This window comes from Ornithorhynchus anatinus, chromosome 8 (assembly GCF_004115215.2).
Source record: "Ornithorhynchus anatinus isolate Pmale09 chromosome 8, mOrnAna1.pri.v4, whole genome shotgun sequence".
NCBI classification, from domain to species: Eukaryota; Metazoa; Chordata; class Mammalia; order Monotremata; family Ornithorhynchidae; genus Ornithorhynchus; species Ornithorhynchus anatinus.
In genome coordinates this window covers 28866957-28894236 of record NC_041735.1, presented here as the reverse complement: position 1 = coordinate 28894236, position 27280 = coordinate 28866957, and the positions used below count along the sequence as shown (strand labels likewise).

Genomic DNA, 27280 nt, shown 5'->3' with positions numbered 1-27280 from the left:
ATACAGTTTTCTTGATAAAAACACGGAGGTGGTTTACCACTGCCTCCTTCCACGCAGTCAACTTGACTCTCAGCCCTCGACTCTCTCCCGTGCCTCTGCTGCCCAGCACAGGGGAGTCTTGGCTTGTAGCGGGTTGCCTTCCACTCGCCAGCCACTGGCCAAGCTAGGAATGGAATGGGCAGGCCTCTACTTGACTCTCCCTCCCGTAGTCAAGACGGGTACTGGAAACTCTCCGGGTGTGACCCTGAGAGGGTAAAATTGGTATACAGAATGGTTTCCGTGATGTGATGCCCGTTAAACTGCATTACGCAGCATGAATCTGTGCGTGTGTCTCTGTGTGCGCGCACGTTGGGGGTGGAGGAGGAGGGCACAGGTTTGGTGAAAACGTTCTGAGGAGACCTGAAGCTGGGGATGTGAAAGTTTCTCGACTCCATCTCTTTGAGACCCGAAGAAGACGCTAGAGCCATCAGCGGCATTAGGTAACGTGCCCATTTGGGGGTTCTGATTGTGTTCTCCCTCAGTGTCCAACGGGATTAATCATTCTCCTCCGACCCTAAATGGCGCACCGTCCCCACCCCAGAGGTTCAGCAACGGTCCTGCTTCTTCCTCTTCCTCTTCACTGACCAATCAGCAACTGCCGGCCACCTGCGGAGCCCGACAGCTGAGCAAGTTAAAACGCTTCCTAACCACCCTTCAGCAGTTTGGCAACGACATCTCCCCCGAGATCGGGGAAAAGGTCCGGACACTGGTTCTAGCATTGGTGGTGAGTAAGAATTATGTCATCATCATCATTACGTAGAAGCGGCATGGCCTCGGGGCAAGAGCACGGGCCTGGGAGTCAGAGGACGTGGGTTCTGATCCCACCTCTGCCACTTGTCTGCTGTGTGACCCCGGGAAAGCCGCTTAACTTCTCTGTACTTCAGTTACCTCATCTGTAAAATGGGGATGAAGACCGTGAGCCCCACGTGGGACAACCCGATTACCCTGTATCTACCTCAGAACAGTGCTTGACACATAGTAAGCGCTTAACATTATTATTATCATCTTCATTATCATTACTATCACCACTGTCGTCGTCCTCTTCATCCACTGAACGCCCATGAAGCTGTACCAAGGAACATTGAAACAGACTCCTGAAAGAATTAAAAATAACTTTAATGACAAACTTGGCAGTTTTTCCCTCCCCCTTCTCTGTGATACACGCACAGATGCACACTATTACAGAGACCTGCATGTACGTGTAAATCTGTTCATTTGTAGGTTTTGCAGAAACGATGTTTACCTGGTAGATATCAATTTTATGTCTGTCCCGTTTGTAAGATCGCTTTTTTTTTTTCTGTTTTGGACACTTTTGAAAACCTCCTTTTTTCAACTAATAATAACTACGGTATTTGTTAATCGCTTATGTGCCGAGCCCTGCTCTAAGCGCTGGGGTAGATACAGAGTTAATCAGGTTGGACCCAATCCCTGTCCCCCATGGGGCTCGCATTCTAACCACTTAAGTAGGTTCCACAGCCTCTCTGACATTCAAGTGAGTTAAGCCGAGGTTTTTATTTGGTCTGTCCCATGCCGGCTACATTATTTCCAAACTAAAGAGGAAAGTGAAAATAGCAGGGTTAACTTTCAAAATAATAATTTCACAAATTACAAGCTTCACGATGCAAGTAAATGGTTCAGAATGAATCCTACCTTTCATCTCCTCATGCAGACGTAATTTCCTCAGAATGGAAAAGTGCACATTATTCTTTCTAGACAAACAAATCTAAATCGTGTGGGATGGCCCTGTGGTGAAGGGGAGTTCTGATTTCCTCATATCGGCTGCTGATTCACTTTGTGCTTGCTCTGTACTGTTTTCAGATGAAGAAATGTTGGTTCACAGTAAACTACGTGGAGACCTGTCCTACTTTCCCCCTGTGGCAGGTGTTGAGGGTGGGTGGGTATATTACGTGTACAGTCGCACACCTGACTCTCTTACTGTTGAAAGCAGCTGCACACAAACAGGGCAGTGACCTTCGAAGCCTGGTATTCCCTGAATATTTACCCCCCAGGTTGACTTCACATCAATTTGATCCAGTGGAATGGGGCTAGCCCTGGTCCCTTCTCCAAGTTCTGACCAATATACCCTTGAAATACACTGGGATTCCTGTGAGATAAAATAGGGTGCTGTGGAATCAATTTCTCAAGTTTGGAAACCACTGGAACTTTAGTATGGTTTAAGAGCTTAGAATGAGATCGATTAGTGTTAGAGTAGCAATGTGAGTGAATAGTACTGTGGAGACTGTTTTTTTGAGTTTGCTAATTTGCTTTGCTAATGAAGATATCATGGAGTGAAAAATGGAAATTAGATTCTGGGAGGGGTGATCTTTTGCTCTCTAGAGATGGTGGGGGTTGTTTTTTTCCACAGTTGAACCCTGCTCTTAGAGAGCAGGCTGAGTAGTGGTTGAAGTCCTATAGGTAAATAACAAAATTCCAAGAGAAAATCCCCATAAAACGTAAAATTATAAGAGTCGTCATTTTATTCCTTTTTTCAGAACTCAACAGTGACTATTGAAGAATTTCACTGTAAGCTTCAAGAGGCTACAAATTTCCCACTCCGTCCCTTCGTGATTCCATTCCTCAAGGTAAAGGACTGAGTGTGCGCTTTTTCCAAATAGTGTGGCGAAGAGGATATTCTAGAAGATCACTGGCAGAAAAGTTGAAATGCGAAGCAAAATATGAAGACAATTCTTGTAGAACTTATTTCCTAAACCGTTTTGTCTGAAACCCCAGTTTTCCTTAAGTGTGGTCATCTGATTAACTTTGGCGCTGCTCCCAACAAAATAGCAAAATGATCAGAATCATGAATATTCTCATAAAAAGTTCATTTCCCAAGCAATATTTGCCTAGATACCACCCACCTAACACCATTGATCATTTCAGCCTCATTTTTAAAAGATCGCAGCCTTGGCAAAATGCGTCTCTGAGAACCATGGTTTGAGACGACCTTTATACACATGTAGTCTGCAAGTCAGAGGGGGGTTATGTAGAAAGCCAGCTCCCCAAGGTAACTTATTCAGCAGAATCCAGATTTTAATGCAGGAGCATCACCTTGCCCCCTCCTACCTCGCCTCGCTACTCTCCTACTACAACCCAGACCGCACGCTTGGCTCCTCGAATCCACCGTGCCTTGATCTTGCCCATCTTGTCGCCGACCCTTCTCTCCCACTTCCAGCCTCTGGCCTGGAACACCTTCCCTCCTCAATTCCGACAGACAGTTACTCCCGCCTCTACTCCCCCAAGCACCGTTGAAGGCCCATCTCCTCCAAGAGGCCTTCCCTGACTAAGCCCACTTCTCCCACTCCCTTCTGCGTCACCCTGACTCGCTCCCTTTGTTCTTCCCCCCGGCCCCACAGCACTTATGTACATATCTCTAATTCATTTTTTATATTAATATCTGCCTCTCCCCCTTTAGACTTTAAGCTTGTTGTGGGCAGGGAATATGTTTATTGTTGTACTCTCCCAAGCCCTTAGTACAGGACTCTGCACACAGTAAGTGCTCAATCAGTGCGATTGAATGAATGAATGAAGGAGCTTCTAATCTCAGGGCTTCTGGGCAAATCATCAGTTGTGCATGGTATGAGTATTTATCTGCCTCTCCCCCACCCCCAGCCCTTTAGAAGGACTGGAGCAGAACTCATGTCAGATGGGAATGCATAGCGTCATATATACTCCAGGATGCCTTAGTGACATGGAGCTGTTTAAAAATCTCACTCTCTTTGCTTTAATCCTTTACGAAGGACTGGTTAGAGTAGGCCAGTGAGGAAGTCGCCAATTCCAAACCCTCAAGCGTACTCAACTGGAGGCCATTCGCGGCCTCTCCTCATTGAAAGCAGCTCTTCGGCCAGGTCCGGATGACTTGGAGTGACGTGGTTTTATGCATTCTCTCCAGTTTACTTATTTATTCCCTAATCTGCCTAGCTAGTCGAATATCTGTGGTCAGGGCCTCTCATTTCCGAGCCAATCCCTGGTTATCCTAAACACTCGAGCAGAGCGAGTGGGAATTATTTTGGAGTCGCAGATGAATTACCCTGGTTATGCCTTTGTATGCCCCCGATGCCTCAAATTAAAAGCCGTCTGCTCCTTAGCCATTTCTGCATATGAGCCACATAAATCAAATAGATCGTAGATCACATAGATCATTCAAAGGTATTTATTTACACAGTCCTTACTGTGTACCCACGACTGTACTAAGTATATGATAGATTAAATAAATAGATTAAATCGGTACATCACGTATTACCATTTTCCCCCCTCCCTAAGTAGAGGGTGAGGTGAAGAGAAAATTTTAAATCTTTCTTTAAAAAGCAAACGTAACAGGAAGCACGTGTACCAGTACTGCACTGTACTCTCCCAAGTGCTAAGTACAGTGTTCTGCACATAGTAAGCCCCCAGTAAATACCATTGATTGAATGATCGGTTGATCTATCCATTCCCACTTTACTTTCCTTGCTTTAGATGAGCGGTGCTAATTGAAGTCACTATAGTGTACACTTAATGCTGCGATAGTGCGTCTTCACGGTGCGTTTGGGCTAGAGCGATAGGGAATTAGAGAGTGCTCACCTGACATCACGCGCCTGTCAGAGTGCAGCACGCCACGGCTTCACGTCCGTGAGCATCTGATGGCGAGACTGGCGCTCTACCATTGAGAGAACTGGGCGTAATTGTCACGTTAGGGCTGAAATATGGGCCCAGTTGAACCGGGCAACAGCATTTACGTTCCTTCTCTTTCTGCTGTCTCTCTCTGCTCCCTCTGTGTCACTTTAACATTAGGGCGCAGTTGGGGGTGCAGTTTTCCCCCCTAACAGCTGTGCCAGTGTTATCTTGATTTCAATTCTGAGTGTCAGCTAACTAGACAATTATATCCCCAGGACACCGGAATCACAAGATGGCTTCAAGATTCCTTGTATAAGGAAATAATTACAATATTTTATAATTTTAAGGGCAGGTTGTCCTCTTAAATGTGCCCCAGATACAAAGATCAATAATGCTCTCTGTAGAGTCCCCATCGTTTCCAGAAGATTAAGGTTATAGTTGTACATCTGTTCAAATAAATAAACCCTCCTTAACTTCATTCCGTTTGAGCAAACAGCATGAGGTAAGAATGTTATGGAAGATTTTTGGCTTGCGATTGGGATTTTGTCGATTATTGCTTCAGGCATTAATTATAGTGCCTGCTGTAGTAAACCTTAGCGAATGTTGCGTACATGTATTATCTCTCTCTCTCTCCCCCCCCCTTTTTTTTCTTCCGCTAACAGTTTCCTTTGGGGCTGAAGCCTTCTGCTCTCAGTCTTAAATGTTAATTTGGATTCTACATTTAAGTGATTTTGAGGAAAACAATGGTTGTGTAAGAGAAACGTTCGTTTCTTCTAGCAAGGACCACATCCAAAAAGGTATCTCTCAGGATTCCTTGGAGGAATCCTGGGGCAGGTAGGCTTAAACCTGAAAGGAAAAGTGAAAACAGGCACCTAAAAATGACTCTTAGTGTGGATCACACAATCCACTAGTGATTCCTTGGGTTTTTGTTGGGGCCTAGGGGTTTAAATCATTTGAGAGCACGGGGAGGAGAGCCAAGAAGCATTCATTCTGCCTTGTCCTCTTTCCACCTTTCTACTTCCACGTGATGAAAGAAGTGAACAGAGGAAATAAGTGAACATAGATTTCATGTACATTTGGTATTAAGGAGCTAAAAGTTCCATAGTCAAGTGTGAGGAAATTCTTTCTTTTCATTCATTCAATAGTATTTATTGAGCGCTTACTATGTGCAGAGCACTGTACTAAGCGCTTGGGATGAACAAGTCGGCAACAGATAGAGACAGTCCCTGCCGTTTGACGGGCTTACAGTCTAATCGATGTTTTGTGCCCCGCATAAAGGTTACAGAGCAGAGAGGGAGGAGATCGATCGATTGCATTTATTGAGCACTTACTGTGTGCAGAGCACTGTACTAAACTCTTGGTAGGGTACAGTGTGACAGAGTTGATAGACACATTCCCTGCCCACATTGAGCGTACAGTCTAGAGAAGGAGAGAGACGTTAACGCAAATAAATAAATTAAGGATATGCCCCAGGGATGTGGTGGGGGAAGGGGGTGAATGAAGGGAACAAATCAGGGCAACTCAGAAGGGAGTGGGAGAAAAGGAAATTAGGGCTTAGTCAGGGAAGGCCTCACGGAGGAGCCGTGCCTTCAATAAGGCTTTGAAGGTGGGGAGAGTAATTGTCCTTCGGATTTGAAGCCGGGGGAGGGGCATTCCAGGCCGGAGGCAGGACGTGGGTGAGAGGTCGGCGGCGAGATAGCCGGGGTTGAGGTCCAGTGAGTAGGTTGGCATTGGAGGAACGCCGTGGGTAGGCCAGACTTTAGAAGAACGCAAGGTAAAGCTGATGGTGAGTTTCCATGTGATGCGGAGGTGGATGGGCAACCACTAGAGGTTCTTGAGGAGCGGAGAAACATGGGCTCAGTGTCTGTAGAAAAATGATCCAGGCAGCAGGATGAAGAATGGACCGGAGTGGAGAGGGACAGAAGGCAAGAAGGTCAGCAAGGAGGCTGATTACTGAATCAAGGTGGGATAGGATAAATCTTGGATTAACATAGTAGCAGTTGAGATGAGATGGAGAAAAAGGGTGGGGGAGATCCTGAGCTTTGGGTTTAGGGCCAGCTTTTGAGTACCTTAGACTGAGAGCATTTAGTTTTTAAGCCCGCTCCACATTGCACGAGAATTTGGTCTACTTGGTCTAGCCCAGAGCAAACACAGTGGAGTGAGAGGAAACTAAGGTTTTAAGATTTGATTTTTCGAGTCCCCCATTTGAGAAAAATCAAACTGTTTCCTGAAGCCCCTGTCAGCATCTCCTCCGAAGATTTCCTTTACCCTCCTCTTTTTTTTTTTTTAAGATCGCTCTCATTTAAAAAGTCTGGTTAAAATTTAGTGTCCTGCTAAGCATAGAATGTGTAATAGTGGTATATGTTTCCAAGTTATTTCCACTAATCTCTGGAAATAACTTGGAAATTTCTACAACTACTGTAGAAATTAGAGCCGCAGAAAGAGCAGCTTTTTCGGTTCAATTGGGAAATGAATCCGCTGGGCTAGATAGCCTTCAGGAAAGGGTTGAGTTTCCGAGGCCCCGTCGCTTCACCCCACCGAGAGGTGTTGCTTTACTGCATTATCCTCGGAGGACTCGAGAACCTGGGGAAACGGGGGCGTCCCCAGACACCCCGCTTGGTGTGTCCGGCGTCGTAAGGGATATGGTTTTCTCCACCGTCTTTTGTGCCCTTTCCTCTTTCAGGCCAACCTCCCGCTGCTGCAGAGGGAACTGCTGCACTGTGCCCGGGCAGCCAAGCAGACCCCTTCCCAGTACCTGGCACAGCACGAACACCTTCTGCTCAACACAAATACTACATCCCCAGCCGACTCTTCCGAGCTGCTGATGGAAGTGAATGGAAATGGAAAAAGACACAGTCCAGACAGGTAACTCGTTTCCCCCTCCCCCCATCTGCGACTCTTCCTTTCCCATGGTTAATCAGTCTTGCTTGATTTGAAAGGGCATTTGGAGGGCTTGGCAGGTGGCTAGAGTGTGTCAGTAGCCTAAAGCACTTCCCTTCCTCCTGACCTTCTCCCTTCTTTCCTCTGTGGTCAGTCCCTAACCCATCTGGCAGCTTTCCTTTCTTGGGACTCTACGTGTAAGCAGGTTGCAACAGCAGAGGTCAGATACTAAAGAGGAGAGCCATTTGATGGAATTGCTTTTAGTGGGTAAAACCTCCTCCCCGTTAATACAGCGCCCTGCACACAGCAAGCGCTCAATAAATGCGACTGAATGAAGTACAGGGAATGTTTTTTGTCCCCTCGTTGCTCCCGAAGTGTCTGTACGTTAACGGCCCTCCGGAGGTTATCCACTAGGCCGCGAAGGAGGTGACCTAGCGGTCAGAGCATGGGCCCGGGGGTCAGAAGGACGTGGATTCTAATGCCAGCCCTGGCCCTTGCCTGTTGTGTGACCTAGGGCAGGTCACTCAACTTCTCTGTGCCTCAGTTCCTTCGTCCGTGAGCCCCAGGCGGCACAGGGACTATCCAATCAAATTGAATACAATCAAATTGGATTGGACCCACTGCTGAGTTACGGTATCTGGCCCCAGAAGCGCTTCCCAAATATTCAGTCGTATTTCTTGAGCGCTTGCTATGTGCTAGAGCAAGCAGTGCGGCTCAGTGGAAAGAGCCCGGGCTTGGGAGTCAGAGATCATCCCGGCTGTGCCACTTGTCAGCTCTGTGACTGTGGGCAAGTCACTTCACTTCTCTGGGTCTCAGTTCCTTCATCTGGAAAATGGGGATTAAGACTGTGAACCTCACATGGGACAACCTGATTACCCTCCAGCACTTAGAACAGTGCTGCACATAGTAAGCGCTTAACAAATACCAACGTTATTATTGTTATTATTATTATTATGTCCCGAACACTGAACTAAGCACTTGGACCAGTACGATATAACAATAACCAGACACATTCCATGCCCACAGTGAGTTTACATCAGTGACAGGGCAGGAGATGTGAGGAGACATTTTTAAGAGACAAGTGAATCGTTTTTCACCACCCACATCCATGCAGTTGTCCACTCAGGCTACCGTGCAGCCCATCAATCGGTTGCATTTACCGAGCGCCTACTCTGTGCAGAGCAGTGTACTGTGAGCATAGTGGTGGTGATTGGCAGTCACAGGTGCAAGTACTCATTGAGCACCCACTCTGTATGGTACACCGTACTGCAGGCTCGGGAAGTACGGAATAAAGAACTGACATGTACCCTTCCCCAGAGGATCTTACATTCTCTGCCTGGGGAGAGAAACCCCAGAGGTAGAAGACACGATCACTGCTCTCAAGGAGGTTACAGTCTAGGGGGAAAGACCGATACCTCAGTAAATGACAGGTAGGGGAAGGAATAAGATATGCACGTGTAAGTGACGGTTGGGAGAACAGAAAGTGTGGAGATTAGAGGTGCCTCGGGAAAGGACTTGCGTAGGAAATGTGAGGAGAGGCTTAGGATCTATCTTATAGGAACGGGGAGGCAGGTCCAGGCAGATTACTACGTTCCTGGCTAACTGGCTACCCTCTGCAGCCTCCCTGTCACCCTGGAATAAAATAGCAAATGACCTATAAGCACCACTATAAGGAGCAGCGTGGCTCAGTGGAAAGAGCACGGGCTTGGGGGTCAGAGGTCATGAGTTTGAATGCCGGCTCTGCCACTTGTCAGCTGTGTGACTGTGGGCAAGTCACTTAACTTCTCTGTGCCTCAATTACCTCATCTGTAAAATGGGGATTAACTGTGAGCCTCACGTGGGACAACCTGATTACCCTGTATCTACCCCAGCGCTAAGAACAGTGCTCGGCACATAGTAAGCGCTTAACAAATACCAACATTATTATTATTAGCCCTATTAGACTGTAAGCCTGTCAAAGGGCAGGGGCTGTCTCTATCTGTTACCGATTTGTACATTCCAAGCGCTTAGTACAGTGCTCTGCACATAGTAAGCGCTCAATAAATACTATTGAATGAATGAATGAATCTTCTCTGCTTTGGTTATTTCATCTGTGGTTGAAATAACATAGAACTAACTTTTGATTGCCCAGGAGACTTTTCCCACTTTTGTTGATTTTCAACCCAACTGGTGATATCTACCTTTTCGGTCTTTTGCAGGCGAGAGGATAATAGCTTTGAGAGGGATTCAGTCCCCCCCGAGCCTCCAGCCAAGAGAGTATGCACCATTAGCCCAGCTCCTCGGCACAGCCCGGCCCTAACCCTGCCACTCATGAATCCCGGGGGTCAGTTCCATCCCACCCCCCCTCCTCTTCAGCACTACACCTTGGAAGATATCGCCACCTCCCACCTGTACAGAGACCCTAGCAAGATGCTGGAACATCGAGAAATGCGGGACAGACATCACGGTCTCGGTAAGAGAAGCGGTTCATTTTGCCTTCGGGTGGTGCCCGTAAAAAAACGAGTGCCAGACCGTGTCCCGAGCACAGGCGTAAGCCACGGGTGAGCAGCGCTGAAAGGATCATAACCTACTTCTCGATAGAGGCCAGGAGAAAATTGATAGCGAGGAAAAAATCCTCCCAAGTGTCTGACCGGTCTGACAAATATCAGGACCAGTCCCCGGAAATTTGAGACGAATCCCTTGTAAAATTCTGCCACATAAATGTGTTGCTTAGATCCTATATATAGGCCCTCAAGCTGGTCACTGTCACTTTGGAGGTATGTCTCAGCCTTACTGAAATTGCAAATTGGGACTCCCATATGCAAATGGCGGGGAGTGGGAACATGAATGGCTCGTAGTTGGGGATCAACATCCCCAGCTTTCCTCTCTACCTCTGTAACTTCACCTCCGGTAAGCCGTTATGAAAACGGTAGCCTGTAAGACCGGCGGCCTGAAGCTTCTAGATCTTGTTCTTTTGCCCGTCTCCTTCGTCAGGTAACTGCCAACCTCTATCCATAGCCTTTCTCAACTCCTGGGAGACATAGATACACACACATCCCTCCCTTTCTCTCCCCTCCACATACAAATATCTGGAGCTCCTTCCAGAACTCGTTGACCTTAAGGAGTCCGATATGGAGCACATTAAGTGTTGGGGGTTCCTGGAATTTGCTCTAGGGAAACATCGTTCTGTAAGAACTTTCAACTTCACTTGGGCAGAGCTTCCATACCCTGCCGATGGTACAGTCCTTGTGTTCATTCTGCTTTGCAGCGTCCCAGGTATTACACCGTTTTCATCAGTTTCTCTTAACTTAAAGCTGTCACTCTCTAAGAATCCTTAGGTTACATGCCAAATTTTGCTTTTAATTTTCCCAATAGGCTTGAACGGAGGCTATCAGGATGAGCTGGTGGACCATCGGTTGACAGAGAGAGAGTGGGCCGATGAGTGGAAGCATCTCGATCACGTAAGGCTCCCGAGGGGAAGACTATTTGAATCAGTCTCCGACCACCCGAATGGTTGCCCAGACTATTCTGAAATTAGATCCGTACTTCCCATTACCGTCTCATCTTTTGTTTTCACAGTGGGAACTAGCTAATGAAATGAAGCGTCTTGGACGAGCCCCATGTGGGTCAGGGACTGTGTCCAAACTTATTTTCTTTATTTACCCCGGTACTCGGCACAAAATAGGCACATAAATACAACAGTTGTTATTATTGCGGACTGGTGACGGTTCATTCGTTCGTTCAGTCATATTTCATGAGCGCTTATTGTGTGCAGAGCACTGTACTGAGCACTTGGAAAGCACAATTCAGGAAGAGAGAGACAATCCCTGCCCACAGTGGGCTCACAGTCTAGAAGGGGGGGAGAGAGATATCAAAACAAGTAAACAGGCATCGATAGCATCAGTATAAATAAATAGAATGAGAGATATATATTCACATCAGAACAAGTAAAACAGGCATTAGTACAAATAGAATTAGAGCTATGTACATGTATACACATAAGTGCTGTGGGGAGGGAGGGGGTTAGAGCAAAGGGAGTGAGTCAGGGCGAGTTGGGGGGGAGGGGGAGCTGAGGAAAAGGGGGCTTAGTCTGGGAAGGCCTCCCGGAGGAGGTGAGCCTTCAGTAGGGCTCTGAAGGGGGGAAGTGTGATCGTTTGGCTGACGTGAGGAGGGAGGGGATTCCAGGCCAGAGGTAGGACGTGGGCCAGGGATCAACGGCGGGACAGGCGAGAACGAGGCACAGTGAGAAGTTTAGCGGCATAGGAGCCGAGTGTGAGGGCTGGGCTGGAGGAGGAGAGAAGGGAGGTGAGGAAGGAGGGAGCCAGGTGATGGAGAGCTTTGAAGCCAATAGTAAGGAGTTTTTGCTCGATAGGAGGTTGATAGGCAACCACTGGAGATTTCTGAGGAGGGAGGTGACATGCCCAGACGTTTCTGTAGAAGGATTATCCGGGCAGCAGAGTGAAGTAAAGACTGAAGTGGGGAGAGACGGGAGGTTGGGAGATGAGAAAGGCTGCTGATGCAGTAATCTAGTCGGGATAGGATGAGTGACTGTACTAATGTGGTAGCTGGAGAGGAGAGGGCGGATCTTGGCGATGTTGTGAAGGTAAGCCCGGCAGGTTTTGGTGACGGATTGGATGGTTGGGGTGAATGAGAGAGCGGAGTCAAGGGTGACACCGAGGTTGCGGGCCTGTGAGACGGGAAGGAGGGTAGTGCTGTCCACAGTGATGGGAAAGTCAGGGCGAGGACAGGATTTGGGAGGGAAGATAAAGAGCTCAGTCTTGGACATGTTGAGTTTCACGTGGCGGGCAGACATCCAGGTGGAGTTGTCCTGAAGGCAGGAGGTGATGCGAGCCCGGAGGGAGGGAGAGAGAACGGGAGGACTGTCATCCGCGTAGAGATGATAGCTGAGCCCGTGGGAGCAGATGAGTTCACCTAGGGAGCGAGTATAGATGGAGAATGGAAGAGGTCCAAGAACTGACCCTTGAGGAACCCCTACAGTTAGGGGTTGAGGCGGGGGAGAAAGAGCCCGCGAAGGAGACTGAGAATGAACGGCCAGAGAGATAAGAGGAGAACCAGGAGAGGACGGAATCGGCGAAGCCAAGGTTGGATAACGTGTGGAGGAGAAGGGGACGGTCGACAGCGTCAAAGGCAGCTGAGCGGTCGAGGGGGATTAGGATGGAGTAGAAGCCGTCGGATTTGGCGAGAAGGAGGTCACTGGTGACCTTTGAGAGGGCGGTTTCAGTGGAGTGGAAGAATAAACCCAGCGAGTAGATGCTGTTGAAGTCGAAGCTAAGTGATGCAAACGTCATTTTTTGACCGTCCTAATTGGGAGGTTTTGAGCATGTTGCTTCCACTCGAATCCCGGCTAGATGGAATCTATGCAAGCATCGCACAGTAAGAAAGCGGGAGGGTGAAAAGGGAAAAGAGGAAACGAGGGAAATAAGTAAGCGTATAGAAAAAGTATAAAGAGAAGCCATTTGTGATGTGAGAGAAACAAAAAGAGAGCGAGAGAGACAGACACTTGATATTTCTGTGTGTGAATGTATGAGACTGAGAAAGACCAAGAGGGAGTCAGGTGCTGCAAATAGCCAAAACGAGAGGAAACAGATAGCAACGAGACATGGTGTCGTGTCTCTGCCATGAATATGGGCAGCTAGGGTGGGAAAGCTTCAGAAAATTTACTGTTTTCATCATTAATCCATTAGCGATTATACTTTTCAAAATGTCTTGCCCCAACCAACCCCTCACCCCTTCTCTACCCAGGTGACCTACCTCCTTTCACCCCTACCTTCTCTCGCCCCTTTTCCCTGCCAAGTTCTTAGCAGCCCGGCACTCTCTTTCAGCCCCGTGGCAGTGGAATGCCAGGCACGGCGATTTCACGCGCTGCCTCCCGGTACAAGTACCTGAGATCGTTAAACCCCTTCTTACTGTTCGGGTGGCACTTTTCGTCCCCGAAGCCCAATCCAAACCGATACCTTCCTCCGAGTATAATGGCCGCCATAGTTAGATAAATGAAAAGTGTTGACTTCATTCTTGTCTTGGCATTCCAAGAGCCTTCAATCTAAATTAAGGAGAATGCGTTGCCCGCCTGCTCTCCTTCAAGGCCAATCTGTTCTTAAAAACCCAGCTGTTTCTGTTGCCTCGGGCAGCTTTGCTTCTGCCGTTGTGCTCAGCGCAGTCATGAGCTCTTTTCCTCCCCTCCGCAGGCCCTGAATTGCATTATGGAAATGGTGGAGAAGACCAGGCGTTCCATGGCGGTTCTGCGGCGCTGTCAGGAAGCAGATCGAGAGGAGCTCAACTACTGGAAGAGGCGGTGCAGTGAGACCACAGAGAACAGGAAAGCAGGAAGCGAACTTATCTCGAGGCAGCACAGTCCCGGCAGTTCGGACTCCATCAATAATGGTAAAGGAAGCGCCTGGGCTCTCCAAGAACACGTCAGTCCCAGGAGCCGGTTTTTCGCCCACGAACCTCACACTCCCAGGAGGGAAAGCCTTTTTAACCTAATGCAATATTCATTCCTTCAGTGGTATTTATTAAGGAATACCTACTGTGTACAAAAGCCCGTGGACCCTAGGTGCTTGGGAGAGCACAGTGAAAGTGAGACAGGATCCCTGTCCTTAAGGAGCTGAATGGTCCGTTTCTCATCACCGTCATCTCTTCTACTGGAGTTTTCCGAGCACTTAATATAGTGTCCTGCACCCAGAAAGCGCTCAGTAAATTCCACTGATTGACTGCCCTGTCGGCAGCCACCTGACTAGTAATAATAATAACGATGGTATCTGTTAAGCGCTCACCACGTGCCGAGCACTGTACTAAACTGGGGTGGATACAAGCAAATAGGGCTGGACGCAGTCCCTGTCCTATGTGGGTCTCCCAGAATCAAGCCCCATTTTACTATGAGGTAACCGAGGCACAGGGAAGTGAAGCGGCTTGTCCAAGGTCTCGCAGCGGATAAGTGGCTGAGCATTAGAACCCATGACCTACTGAACAGAATAACAGAAGATCTGCAGCAGGAGAATTCCCCCAGCTCCAGTCCATACACACACGTCCCTATCCTCTCGGGAGCAGGCCCAAACTAAGCTGGGGGGCCTTGGGGCAGACGATGAGTGCTTGAATAGGTATTGGGTATATGATTCTGCCACATTGCAAAGCAAACCCAAGGAGGGAGATAGATTAGAAACAATGCGGCCTAGTGGATAGACCACAGGTCTGGGAGTCAGAAGGACCTGGGTTCTAATCCTCGTTCCTCCACCCATCTTCCCTGTGGCCTTGAGCAAGTCACTTTTCTGTGCCTCAGTTAGTTCATCTGTAATATGGGGATTAAGATGTGAGCCAAATGTAGGACAGGGATTTTGCCCAATCTTAGTACAGTGCCTGGGACATAGTAAGTGCTTAAGAAATATATTTTTGAAAAATGGCAAAGGATGATGTGAGAAAAAAAGGGGCCAGGAAAGAGTCACCGACCGGAAGAGAGAAATGGGACTCAATAAATACAATTGACAGATTGGAAGAAGTGGGATAAGGAGAACGAGTGAATAAAAGGGACAAACAAGGGGACGGGGACTAAATACATTTTTCTTGGGTTTGCTACAGATGATTAAAAAAATTCAGAGCTGCAGCTTAATGCAAATAGATAAGTTATTAAAAATGTGTGCTTTGATTTCTTTGGGAATTTCCCAAAATAAGGATTGTGACTTCTCCTGACTTCCTAGGGATCCTAGGCAGAGACTCAGCTCATTCCGCTTCTTTGCCCTCGACGTCCGCCGTCCCCTGGGTTGGAACTTATACTGAAATACTGGGTTCTGAGAATCTTGGGCAGGGCCCCCACCTTTGAGACACTTAGTCTAAAGCAATCAGGATCCACAACATCAATCTTTAACAATGAGCAAGAAGTGATAATAGCCCCATAAAAGCTAAAAAGAAGGAAAGAGCAATCCCAGCCTCCAATTCACACTGGTCTATGTTCCTATCCCCAGCCAGGGATTAATTTACTTATTTGTTTTTTATCTACGCATGCCCATTCTACTCACTGGCTTCATCACCCACCTCTCCCTTCCAGTCCTTTCTGAATACACTCAGTTTTGCCTAAGCTGTGTTTCTTTTATGCCTTTTGGAAAGAACATTATTGAAGAGCTAGGCTCAAACATGTTCTGGAGCTGGAAGAGAGAGTTGTGCACACACACTTGAGGCCGAGATCATGCAGTTATACCATGTGTTATCCAAACCCGGCATTAGAAGCCTGCCCACCTGCCACCTCCCCCCCCGCCCCGAGTACTGTAACTTAATTTCTCCTTAACCTGAAGTTCTTTGAAAACTCAACCCTGATGTTCTGGAAAAACTGACTGACCCCTTTCTTCCCTTATCTCTCCGTCTATGCCACCATCCTCAGTTAAGGCTTCCAGGCCTCTGTATGCTCCCTGAGGACAGGGATTCATCTTATAACACTCTTCTACTCTTTCAACACAATGGGGCGGGATCAGCAAATTTGGTAGAATTCAGTACTGCTAGTTGATAAGTCGTATTTTTCCATAGCAATGCCCTGCAGTGCATCACCAGGCCCCGCCAGGCTTCTTACCTCCTGAAGTTAAGGGATTTGCCTGACCGGATTTCAAGTCTTCCTTCTTTTCCCCATCATCTTCAGCCTCAGTAAATTTCCAGCCCTCCATTCCCACTCAGGCCTTACCAACACTGACCCAGCTTCTTATTCTGGTAGGAGTCCGCATCTAAAAAAGACATCCTCGGAAAAGAAAAGGAGTTTCTAATCTGTTGTTGTTGAATTGTTGGGTCCTACTTATGGTAAATTAAAGACCAATACAGAGTCCAGCGTTACATGTTTATCAGCATCTTTGAAACGAGTTTACTGGTCTCCTTTCAAAATGACTGATTTGCTACTTTGCTATTTGATGAGATGTCATGAGACAAAAATCTATACTCATTGGAATGTATCTCTAACTGCGCACATGCCAGGTATCAGTAAATGGAAATGGAGTGCATTGGGAAATAAATTATTCAGGAACGCTTGTTAACAGTTCTCATTTCTTATCTTGTCATTTAACTAATGGTTTTATCCATTTAAAAAGTTTTGTTGGTTTAGGTATGTGATATTAATCCCACTCAATTGTTATCTGATTTTCTAGATACAATACAGTCTTTGAATATTTCTCTAATCTGTAAAAATGGATGTCATATAGAATGACTGCAAAAGAGGGAATTTCTCTGACGCTTGTCTCTTATCTTCAGATTCCCAGCGGGAGTTCAACAGTAGGTCGGGAGCAGGCTACGTCACCGAAGAGATATGGAAAAAGGCTGGTAAGTGATTGCCAGGTTGTTTCTGCATAAGCTCACAGGATTCCTACAAGTGGAATGCATTTTGCTTTGGATGAAAGGGGGGCAGTTTGCTTTACAGAGAGGTCTAAATGTTGCTCTTCTGGTTAAACAAGACAGCCCACTTCCTTCTCTTTTTATAAAAAAAAATTCCCAGAATCTCTGAATTGGTTTGGCTTGGTAGAGTCTTATTTCACCGAAGCACGTCAGTCTCCCGGAACGCCGCTGTCAATACGTGCTTCACAGTATTGTATTTAATAGACGACGCGTATGTATTTTGGTTTTGAAAGTGATTTCCACTGAACTCAAACATTAGGATCACGTAGGATCCAGTAAAGCGATGGGGCCAGGAGACAGGTTAACTGGTGCGGATAATGATTCTTAGTAAAGATGAAGGTGTTTATGGATTATGGGTTCATACCTTGTTCATTAAACATTTGTGCTGTGGCTATTGAAGTGAGATCTGTTGATCTTCTATTTGGGAGCTTCTGTTCTTTAAAGCCAAAACCCTCGGTATAATTAGGCACCCCAGCGGGGCACAAAATGAAGCTTTGAAAAGACGCTCTTTTTGGTTTTGCAGGCCAGTGGGTGGTGATATCTGATGATTTAGATCAGTGGCCTAGCTACCGTGATGGGGGAGTAACCCTTCTGGACAGTCAAATGGTGGTGCAGTATCTGAAAGTTGCCTCGGATCTAAAAATGTCCCCTCGTGCCTGGGTTTGTGGCTCTGGAAATGTTTGGCCCTCTTTCTGTTGTTTGGAATTTATTGAACACCCCCCCCCCCCCCCCCCCCCCCCCCCCCAGGTGCCAAGTTGTATCTACCCCTGACCACAGAGACACAACTCCCAGTGGGTCACTCCCAGGGAATTAGGGAACCCATTCTACCCTCCCAGAGGGAGGCCATTTAGCGGCCATTTCTGGTACAGAGCAGCTCTGAAAACCTCCAGACATCAGCATTGGAGTTTTGGAGCAGGGGCATCGAGAGCGGTGTAGAACCCGATGGACGTTCTCTACACCTTCCCCAAGGCGCAGTCTAGCAGAGAGAGCTCGGGCCCGGGAGTCAGAGGACGTGGGTTCTAATCCTGGCTCTGCCCCCTTTTTAATGGCATTTAAGTGCTTCCTCTGTGCCAGTCACTGTACTGAGCGCTGGGGTAGGTACAAGCTTATTAGGTTGGACACAGTCCATGTCCCACATGGGGCTCACATTCTCAATCCCCGTTTTGCCGATGAGGGAACCGAGGCACGAAGAAGTGAAGTGACTTGCCCAAGGTCACACGGCAGACCAGTGGCAGAGCGGAATCAGAACCCAGGTCTTCCTGACTCCATGAGACCAGGCTGCTTCTGTGCCTGCTTGCCTTCTGTGTGACCTTGGAAATTTCACTTCACTGCTCTGTGCCCATTTCCTCGCTGTAATATGGGGATTCAGTACTTGTTCTCCATCCTGCTTGGGCTGTGACAGGGACTGTATTCAACCTGATTATCTTGTATCCACCCCAGCTCTTAATAACAATTACCACAGTTATAATATTATCATTATTGTTATTTAAGTACTCAATTACTTACAGTTCTAAGCCCTGGAGTAATAAATACCTCCAGATCAGATTCACGGGGCTCACAGAGTAAAGGGGAGGGAGAACAGGAATCCAATCGCCGTTTTACCGACGAAGGGATCTGAAGCGCAGAGAAGTTCAGTGACTTGCCTAAGATCACACAGCAGCAAACAAGTGGTGGATCAGGGATCAGAACCCAGTTTCCGGACTCCCAGATCTCTGCCGTTTCCACCGAGCCATGCTGCTTCCCGTAGGATGCTGAGAAGGGGAGGGGACCCCAAGTTAAAAATTGGTTTCAGAACAGTTTTTTCCAGGCAGATGTGTGTGGGTGTTTACTCTGTGAGGTGTCTGTCTGTGCTTATTTTGAGAGCAGGCTCCTCTGATCGTTCCACTTATTTCTCGGCAATGTTTTGAGTTTCTCTCAGACCAGTTAATGATCCTATTATTTTCCTCTAGAAGAAGCTGTGAATGAGGTGAAACGCCAGGCCATGTCCGAGGTGCAGAAAGCGGTGGCGGAGGCCGAGCAGAAGGCGTTTGAAATGATCGCCTCGGAGAGAGCCCGAATGGAGCAAACCATAGCAGATGCCAAGCGCCAAGCCACAGAAGATGCTTTCCTCGTTATAAATGAGCAAGAAGAGTCTACGGAGGTAAAGCTGCTGCCATCTGGCCCAGCACTTGCCCTTCGCTGGGAGCTGAAATCTCTCATTCGGTGTGTTCTATCCTATCTAGTGATCTCCAGCATGCTTGGCGTCTTGGCAATATCAGAAATAATAATTGGAACTTTTAGGACAGAAAAACAAGCGTGAAAGGGTAGAAAAATCATCACCTAGGTACGTGAATCACTTAAGGTGCCTAATAGAAAACAAGAGCAAAATCACTTGTTAATTTAGCTCCAAAATATTTAGCGACTCGTGGGTTCATGTAGTTCTTCCGTATCACCGGAACCCCTTAGGGCCTCTAAACGCTGCCCTAGATGATGTGGGGATGTAACCGTCACTCGTTACCGTTTGGGTTTCAGACTTGGAGCATCCAGGTCTTACCCCTTGACCCCTTGAGTTAGGTACCCCAGGTCTGGCCTGTAGAGGAAGCTTCATGCATTCGTTCCGTTAGCTCTCCGGATAACCGAGGAATTATTCACGCCGGCTCCGTAATGTTGGCCGGGAGAGTATCGTGTCATCGTTTCTGCTGTCAGGAGGGTAAGATATGGCCGACGTGTGTGCTTTCTTCCTCACAGCGTCTGGGATATTTCAGTAGGATGTGAGAAGCTGAATGCTGAGCCGTTGAGGTCGTTGGGTGAAGAGATGGTTCCTTGGGTTTGTGGTGAATTCGCTACTTAGTCCTGGTGGTTTACCCTTTCCAAATTTTGTGAATTTTTTGTTGGGGTGGTGTGCGGTACCATGTCCCCCTCTATCTTCATCTCTCCATCTTGGAGTGTCCATCACTTGGTTGTCCTTCCGTGCCTCCATTATGTCCTTTCTAGATTGCGGCCACGGTATTCTGGTGGAGGACAGAACCGTGCTTTTTGCTTTAATCCGATCGATTTTAGGAATACAAGGCCCTGCCGTGCGAGTTTCCACCCGCCTCGAGGCACCTAAGTGCCCTTGGCGGTCACTGCGTGAAAGATGGGATGTCTCGCTAGGAGCTTTCCGATCGGTCGCCATGACCGACTTTCTTGCCCTGTAGCATCTCCCGAACATCCACCAGAGGAAGCAAGGGAGGGTACCCTCTCTGGCCCCAGCAAGCCTCTCCCAAAAACTAGGCCCGATCCTCCTCAGTTCAGGAAAGGCAGAGGAGAAGGAAGAAGAGGTGGAAAGAGCAGCGAGCGGGGTCATTTTGGAGGCGAGCTGCCCGGAATGATTTCCGTGGAGGCCAGGACTCTTCTCCTTTGCTCCAGGGCAGGAGGGCAGGAATCTCCCCAGGGCATTACACCTGCTCTCTCATTGTAGTAGTCCTATGCGGTGTGGCTGCTGCAAGTGCAGCGGAGTCCAGTTCTCAGTGGGGCTGGAGTTAGAGCACCCTCGCTGTGCCTCGACTGCACTCCCTGCGTCAGTGACCCCAGCGACTCTACAAGCCGGGGTGGGTGGTGACGATCTGGCGGGGGCGGTCGCTGCCGAGCCGCTTCGTGCTGGGCCTCGTGGGGAGGTGAGGATGCCAGAAAGAGCGGGAAGAAGCAGAGCCGCGGGAGCTGGGTTAGAAAGGAAGACTACGAGACTGAGACTGCGTGTCTCAGTGGAAAGAGCACGGGCTTGGGAGTCGGAGGTCATGGGTTCTAATCCCGGCTCAGCCACTTATCGGCTGTGTGATTTTGGGCAAGTCACTTCACTTCTCTGTGCCTCAGTTACCTCATCTGTTAAAATGGGGATAAAGACTGTGGGCCCCACGTGGGACAACCTAATTACCTTGTACCTACCCAGCGCTTAGAACAGTGCTTGGCACATATTAAGCACTCACGTACGAAAATTGTTATTATTATTACCACCAGCGCTTGGTCCCAACCGTTCCGGCTTCGACCTGCAAGGCCCAACCCCGCCAGGCCGGCGGAGCCTCCACGAGGAGTTTCTCGTCTCTGCCGTCTTATCCGTGGCTGCTCCCGGCACTCCGGTCTGGGGGTCCCGAGGCAGCGAGAAAGGGGTGTGCTTAAGGCGAAGCTATGAAAACCCCAGGGATCTATTTTCTTTAAAAGAAAGGTAGAAGTCCGCGCTGTGTGAGCGAAGACTTTGCTCCCGTTTGGGTGGCCAGACCCTCCGAAGTAGAGACACCGGTCTCAAGTTAAACAAACAAAGAAAAAATCCATCCTGCACTCCAGAGAAGCAGAGGAAGATACACCCCAGCCCAGCACAGAAGGTGAACAAGCTTGTATTCTCTGTCCACCCCCATTTCCCACGGCAGGCCGGCCTGTGGTAGGTGGGACAAGTGGTGCAGACGGAGGCGATGAAGACAGCAGCCGAGGCTTCCGGAGCGGAGCGGAGTGGAAGCCCAGCAGAGTAGGGTGGTGCAGGCTGCTCCTCCTGGCGGGCGATGCTTCCAGTCGGAGCGTCGATTCTCTCCAGGAAGGGTGGACGCCTCCAGCGCCTCTGGGACGAGTGGACCAGGGAGGCGGACTCAGCGTGTTTTATCATTTTGTTTCCCTACTGCATCAACCACCGCCAATCTCCTGGCCTCCTGTCTCTCCCCACTGCAGCCCATACTTAACCTGCCATCCAGATTAGTTTTCTACGAAACCATTCTTCATCAAAATCATTGTCATCACCAGTGGTATTTATTGAGCGCATACTGCAGGCAGCGCTCTGAACTAGTCGCTTGGGCGAGTACAAGACAACAGAGTCGGTAGACGCTTTCCGTGCCGACAGAAAACTTACAGACCAAGTTTTCCCCCCCCTCCCAGCGGTCGGCCACCTGCCTCTGAGTCAGACAAAACTCCTTACCGTTGGCTTGAAAATACTCAGTCGCCTTGCCCCTTTCTACGTTACCTTCCTCATTTCCTAATACAATCCAGCACTCTCACTCCACGCCTCTAACGCCAAACGCCAAATCTGCTTCACCCACGTCCTGCCTCTGCTGTGAAACTTCCTCCTCACATCCCACAGACGATGACTCTCCTCACCTTCAAAGTCTTATTAAAATCGTATCTTGGAGAGGCCTTCCCCAATCAAGCCCTCGTTTTCTCGACTCCTTCGCCCTCCTGTGTCACCCTTGCACTGGGACTTGTACCCTTCATTCACCCCACCCTCAGCTCCACAGCCCTTGTGTATGTATCTATAATTTATCTTAATGTCTGTCTCCCCCTCTAGACTGTAAACTCCTTTTGGGCGAGGAATTCACTGAGCAGGAACCTTCCGTGCGCCTGAGAGTCTTGTTCCTGGTGAAAGTGGGACTTGCAAATCCTCAGGAGACCCCCATCTACTCTTGCCCAGCCGACATGTACAGGACACTTCAGTCAGAGTTCAAAATAAGTGAGAGTTGGGTGTCCTGGGATGATTTTTCCAACTAAGGCTAGGTACACGTGACTTCCTGAGGGGCACATCAGAAGCAGATGAGCTTTGTAGAAAGACTTTTCCCGAGTAGAGTTCTCTGCGAGTGGAGCCGAGAGTTTGTTGATGCGAACGGCTGTCCCTCGCGCCTAGGGTGCGCGTTGTCGTCTGGCATTCGGTGGTATTTATTCAGCGCTTACTGTGTGCTTCACTCTACTAAGCACTTGGGAGAGAACAGTGAAAAGCAGCGTGACCTGGCGGAAAGAGCACAGGCCTGGGAATCAGAGGACCTGGGATCTCATCCCGGCTCTGCCACGTGTCTGCTCTGACCTCGGGCAAGTCCCTCAACTTCTCTGTGCCTCGGCAACCTCCTCTGTAAAATGGGGATTAAATCCTACTCCCTCCTCCTCAGACCGTGAGCCCCAAGTGGACAGGGACTATGTACAACTTGATTAACTCCTATCTATTCCTGCGCTTAGAACAGTGCTTAGCCCATAGCAGTTAACAAGTATCATGATTATCATTATCAACAATCAAATAGATTTGTAAACTTCTGCCTTGCCTGAGTCTGCAGTCTCTTACCCGTTCTTTTCATCACTACCATCTCAACTCGGTCCGGTGGACCCTCTTCCCACGGCATCCGGTCTGCTTCCCCGTCGCCCCCACAGCCCTCGCCCATTCCACATTTTCGAGGTTGGGCTCGAAGGCGTCGTTGACGGCCCGCTTGCCATTTCCCCGCCCTAGCTGGCCCTCCGTTCTGCCGGCAAGTGTCGGAGTGTGGGTTTTGTCCGCCGCGTTCTCCCGAAGCAGGGAGTCCGTGAGCCTCGTGGAGATAGGGTGCCCTGGTGTGGGTTTTCACACCCAATGTGATGTTCCTTTTCGGTTTTAGGTCTTGGGGCCCAAGAGTTGTGTGAAACAGCTCTCCACCTTTCAGACTGTGAGCCCCAAGCCCCGATTAGCTGTGTGTAATTTGGTGTAGGGCTTTAGTCCAGTATTTATCGCTGTTGTCCTTATAGGAAGACAGTAGGATTCCCTCATATACCAACGATTCTGGGCCCGTTACTAACTCCTGTTGAAAAAAATGTCACAGTTGGGAACACACTCTCAATAATAATATTATAATCTTTATTATTATTATCATATTGAAGTGCACACTTCGTATTAAGCACCAGGGTAGATGCTGGTTCATCAGGTTGGACAGAGTCCCTGTCCCACATGGTGCTCACAGTCTAAGAACAGGCATCAATCCCCATTTTACAGTTGAGGAAACGGAGGCAGAGAGGAGTTCGGTGACTTGGCCAGGCTCACACAGCAAGCAGTCGGCAGAGCCGGGATTAGAACCCAGGTCTTCTGACTACCAAGCCCGGGCTCTTTCCACTGGGCCGTGCTGCTTTGCATTTTTGAAATATGGCAATGGAAAGAGCCCGGGCTTGGGAGTCAGAGGGCTTGGGTTCTAGTCCCGGCTCCGCCACTCATCTGCTGTGTGACCTGGGGCAAGCCACTTCTCTGTGCCTTTTACCTCATCTGTAAAATAGGGATTAATAGTAATGATGGTATTTGTTAAGACTAAGACTGTCAAGAGCCCCACGTGGGACAGCCTGCCATACCTCGTGTCTATCCCAGTGCTTCGAACAGTGCTTGGCAACTGGTAAGTGCTTCACAAATACCATTATTATTAATAATAATGATCATAATAATCCAGCCTTTACGCTAACACAAGACTAGGCAAGAGTTCCCGTAGCTTTAAAACTATGACCCAGTTTCTCGAGAATCGATGCAGCTAGTTTTTCACATTCCCCTTCTCCCAGAAGATGGATGTGTCTCCCGGAGCCTGGATTTTTTAGAGCAGCACCACTTGCAGGCGGCTGACTTGGGCCCTTCACCACACGCCATAAATTACTGCCCAAAGTGTTTACTTTTGAGGGAACATCTGTTCAGCCCTCGCGGCTGCCCCACGTGCGAGCCATCGGGCCGCACGCCGCGGCGGCGTCGCCCTCGCCCGGCCAGCTCTGCGGGTGGGCTCCTCCCCGGGACCTCCGTCCTCCTACCCCCGCAGCTGTTGGTTGGCGTTAGAGAACGCTCCTCTGTCCCCACAGCGAGCCAGTCCGGGAAGAGAAACTCTCTCTCAGATCTACAGATCTGCTTTCAGGAGGTCCTCTCCTGAAACTAACCTCCCGTGTGGTACATTTGCCTCCCCTTGGCCGCCGGGCGAGAGTCCGCCGCAGTCGTGGCCTGCGGGGATCTGGCCCCATGCCCATCCCGGGCAGCAGCCAGCTCCCAGCTGCCACGTTTCCCACCGCCCCGAGGGCTCTGCCTCATTTCCTGCCCAGACCTCGCACCCCGGGAACGGTCTCACCTGGTTGCACCTGGCTGGTGTGCTTTGAAACGGGGCTTTTCTTAGGGGCAGATGAGCCCGTAAGTCTTCCTGAGAGCCCCCGGGGGGAACCGTGGGTGAATATTGCAAACGCCGGTGTTAACGCATCCACAGAGAAAGCTCCGTTGGGGGTGAAACGCCGACTTCTGGAAGCAGAGCCAATAAGGGAGAACCTGATGAATATTAATAATTAATAATTACGGTATTTAAGCGCTTACTACGGGTCAGGCACTGTACTAAGCGCCGGGGTGGATACGGGCTAATCAGGTTGGACACGGTCCCCATATGGGGCTCACAGTCTCAATCCCCGTTTTACAGATGACTGAGGCACAGAGAGGTGAAGTTCACAGAGCAGAGAAGTGGTGGAGCCGGGACTACTGGAACCCGTGACCTTCTGACTCCCTGCACGCTGTCCTCCCTCTCCTAGCCCTCCACTTGGGACCCGAGTCACTCGACTTGGTTGCCCAGCTCTCGCGCACACTCTCTCTCATAATTGCCTCGATAGGTGAAGGAAGCTGTCCGATCTGCTTTTCTTCCTCGCCAGCCACTCCTCTTGCCTTACTTAATCCTGACGCACTCTGCCTGGCCCCGCCCAGAACAGTCGTCGATGGACTCCGAACCCGGCGAGGCAGAGTCCGTTGCTGGCCTCCTCGTTTCTCTTGCTTTCAAAACCCTCCCCTCGATGCACGTCGCCGGCCGGGGCCCGGGCCGATGACCGAGAAGACGGAGCCGACGCGGTCCGGGCCCTCCACGGGGGGCGGATGCGGCCCAGATTGAAGAATTCACCTCCTGAAGATGTGAACACTTGTAGCATTCAGAGGGGAAGAAGAGTGCCCTTTCGGAGTGATACACGTTTTCCTGGCATTCCAGGCCAGAGGGTGGAGGCCTGCCCACTTTCCTGAACGTCAGGGACGTGTGGATTTTCGATCCAGACCCCGCTCCCTTTCTTCCACAGGGAGAGAGATGCCCTCAGTCCCCCACTGACGAGAAGGGAGTGGGTCCGGATCTAATTCCTAAGCCAGGTGAATGCTAAAATGGGGTCTTGCCCCCCTCCCCCCGAGTTCTGCTCACTAAAGTACGTTTCTGTTTTTCAGAGCTGCTGGAACTGTGGTCGCAAAGCCAGCGAGACATGCAGCGGATGCAACATCGCCCGCTACTGCGGCTCTTTCTGCCAGCACAAAGACTGGGAGAGGCACCACCGGATCTGCGGGCAAGGGTTGCTCGGCCAGAACAAGCCGCTCCCGCCGCCGGCGGGGCGGTCGGCCGTCTCAAAACCCACCGAGGGGGCGCCCAGCCCGGCCCTGGACAAGACCTCGGCGGCCACCTCCCGGTCTTCGACCCCAGCCTCCGTGACGGCGATAGACGCGAATGGACTCTGAGCGGGAGGGCAGGGGGATCGATCCCCGGCTCGCAGAGGGAAGAGTCGAAATGCATTCCGGGGACCCTTCCGGGCGTTGGCACGGGGCTGTTGGGGTGAGGGGGAGGGGAAGAAGGGGGAACGGTTCATTAAACACAACGGTACCGGTCGATGAGAAAGGCCCAGCGACCTCCCTGCTGGCCCGCGATGACTTCTCCCTAATCCTCCCGGCTAGACTGGCCTCGCTGGAATGGCAGAGACCTTCCCCTCGGAGCGCCAGGCGGCAGTCGGGCAGTGCCAACATGCAGGCGGCTCAGACAGCATTCACACGTGACATTGGTACATCGCTCGTACCCCTGCTCTCCGCCACCGGGGACTCACCCGTTTGCGAGCGTGGCTGGCCGGCTCGCCCGACCGCCCTCTACCCTCATCAAGTTCGGCGGCCCGGCGCAAACCATCCCCCGCAAAGGAAGACGACTTGAGAGCAGGTCCGGACGGGGGGGTACCCTGACTGGCAGTCGGGATCCGCCCGATGCCGCCGGGGCTGAAGATCCCATGTCGGAGCGCCTTCTTTCTCTCTCGCTCGCTCGCCTTGTCTTGGAAAGGAAGACCCAGGTTATATGCAACGCACACTAGTGCTCAGTCACTTTCTCTCCCCACGCCCTTCCGCCCTCCCAGAGGAGGTCAGTGACCGGCCAGATCGGAAGCCCACCCGGAAGCCTTGGTGACCATCGGGCCACAGAAACTCGATGGCGAATTCAGCAGCGTAGGAACCGCGTGTGGCTGATTCCAAAGGAGCCGCCGCAAGGAAAGAACTCCTCTCCCTTCCTTCCCCCCCGCCCTCCCTCTTTCCCTCCCTCCGGTTCTGCCCCGTCTAATGAACTGTGTGTAGAGTCATCCCAGCACCAAAGGGGAATCGCCGGCCAGCCCGGGAAACACGCTAGAAACGGTCTGGGAACCCGGATTGTCCGTCGATCTGTCGTGGATCGTCCTGGGCAGAGCCCTCCACCCCCACGAGCCGCTGAGCACAGCCGGACCGCGGCGAGGATTTCTCCTGGGTCTTTCTCATTTGTTCGGCTATGCAGAAAACTCCTTTTCCACTGCATGGAAGATCAGTTTTATATTTGTGTAGAACTTCTGAGGGAGACTGAGTGCGTGCGTCGTCCTCCCTGAGCATGTGGGCCAAAATATAACCGTGTCTGATTGTTTTTCT

The 27280-nt window shown here is 49.9% G+C and overlaps 1 protein-coding gene across 7 annotated transcripts in view; it reads left to right on the top strand.

The window, feature by feature from the left end:
- Nucleotides 1-27280, top strand: part of CBFA2T2 (CBFA2/RUNX1 partner transcriptional co-repressor 2) — a 125058-nt gene extending 97778 nt beyond the window's left edge. For 5 of the 7 annotated variants that reach the window (XM_029070514.1, XM_029070513.1, XM_039912971.1 and 2 more), the window contains 9 exons: nucleotides 522-763; nucleotides 2532-2621; nucleotides 7316-7497; nucleotides 9711-9964; nucleotides 10867-10952; nucleotides 13698-13893; nucleotides 16732-16800; nucleotides 18822-19012; nucleotides 25805-27280. In XM_029070514.1, the coding sequence (XP_028926347.1) occupies nucleotides 522-763; nucleotides 2532-2621; nucleotides 7316-7497; nucleotides 9711-9964; nucleotides 10867-10952; nucleotides 13698-13893; nucleotides 16732-16800; nucleotides 18822-19012; nucleotides 25805-26089 (1595 nt within the window). In that variant the 3' untranslated portion in view covers nucleotides 26090-27280. The remainder of the gene's footprint in view (nucleotides 1-521; nucleotides 764-2531; nucleotides 2622-7315; nucleotides 7498-9710; nucleotides 9965-10866; nucleotides 10953-13697; nucleotides 13894-16731; nucleotides 16801-18821; nucleotides 19013-25804) is intronic. The other 2 variants (XM_039912972.1, XM_029070516.2) reach the window with 1 other exon arrangement.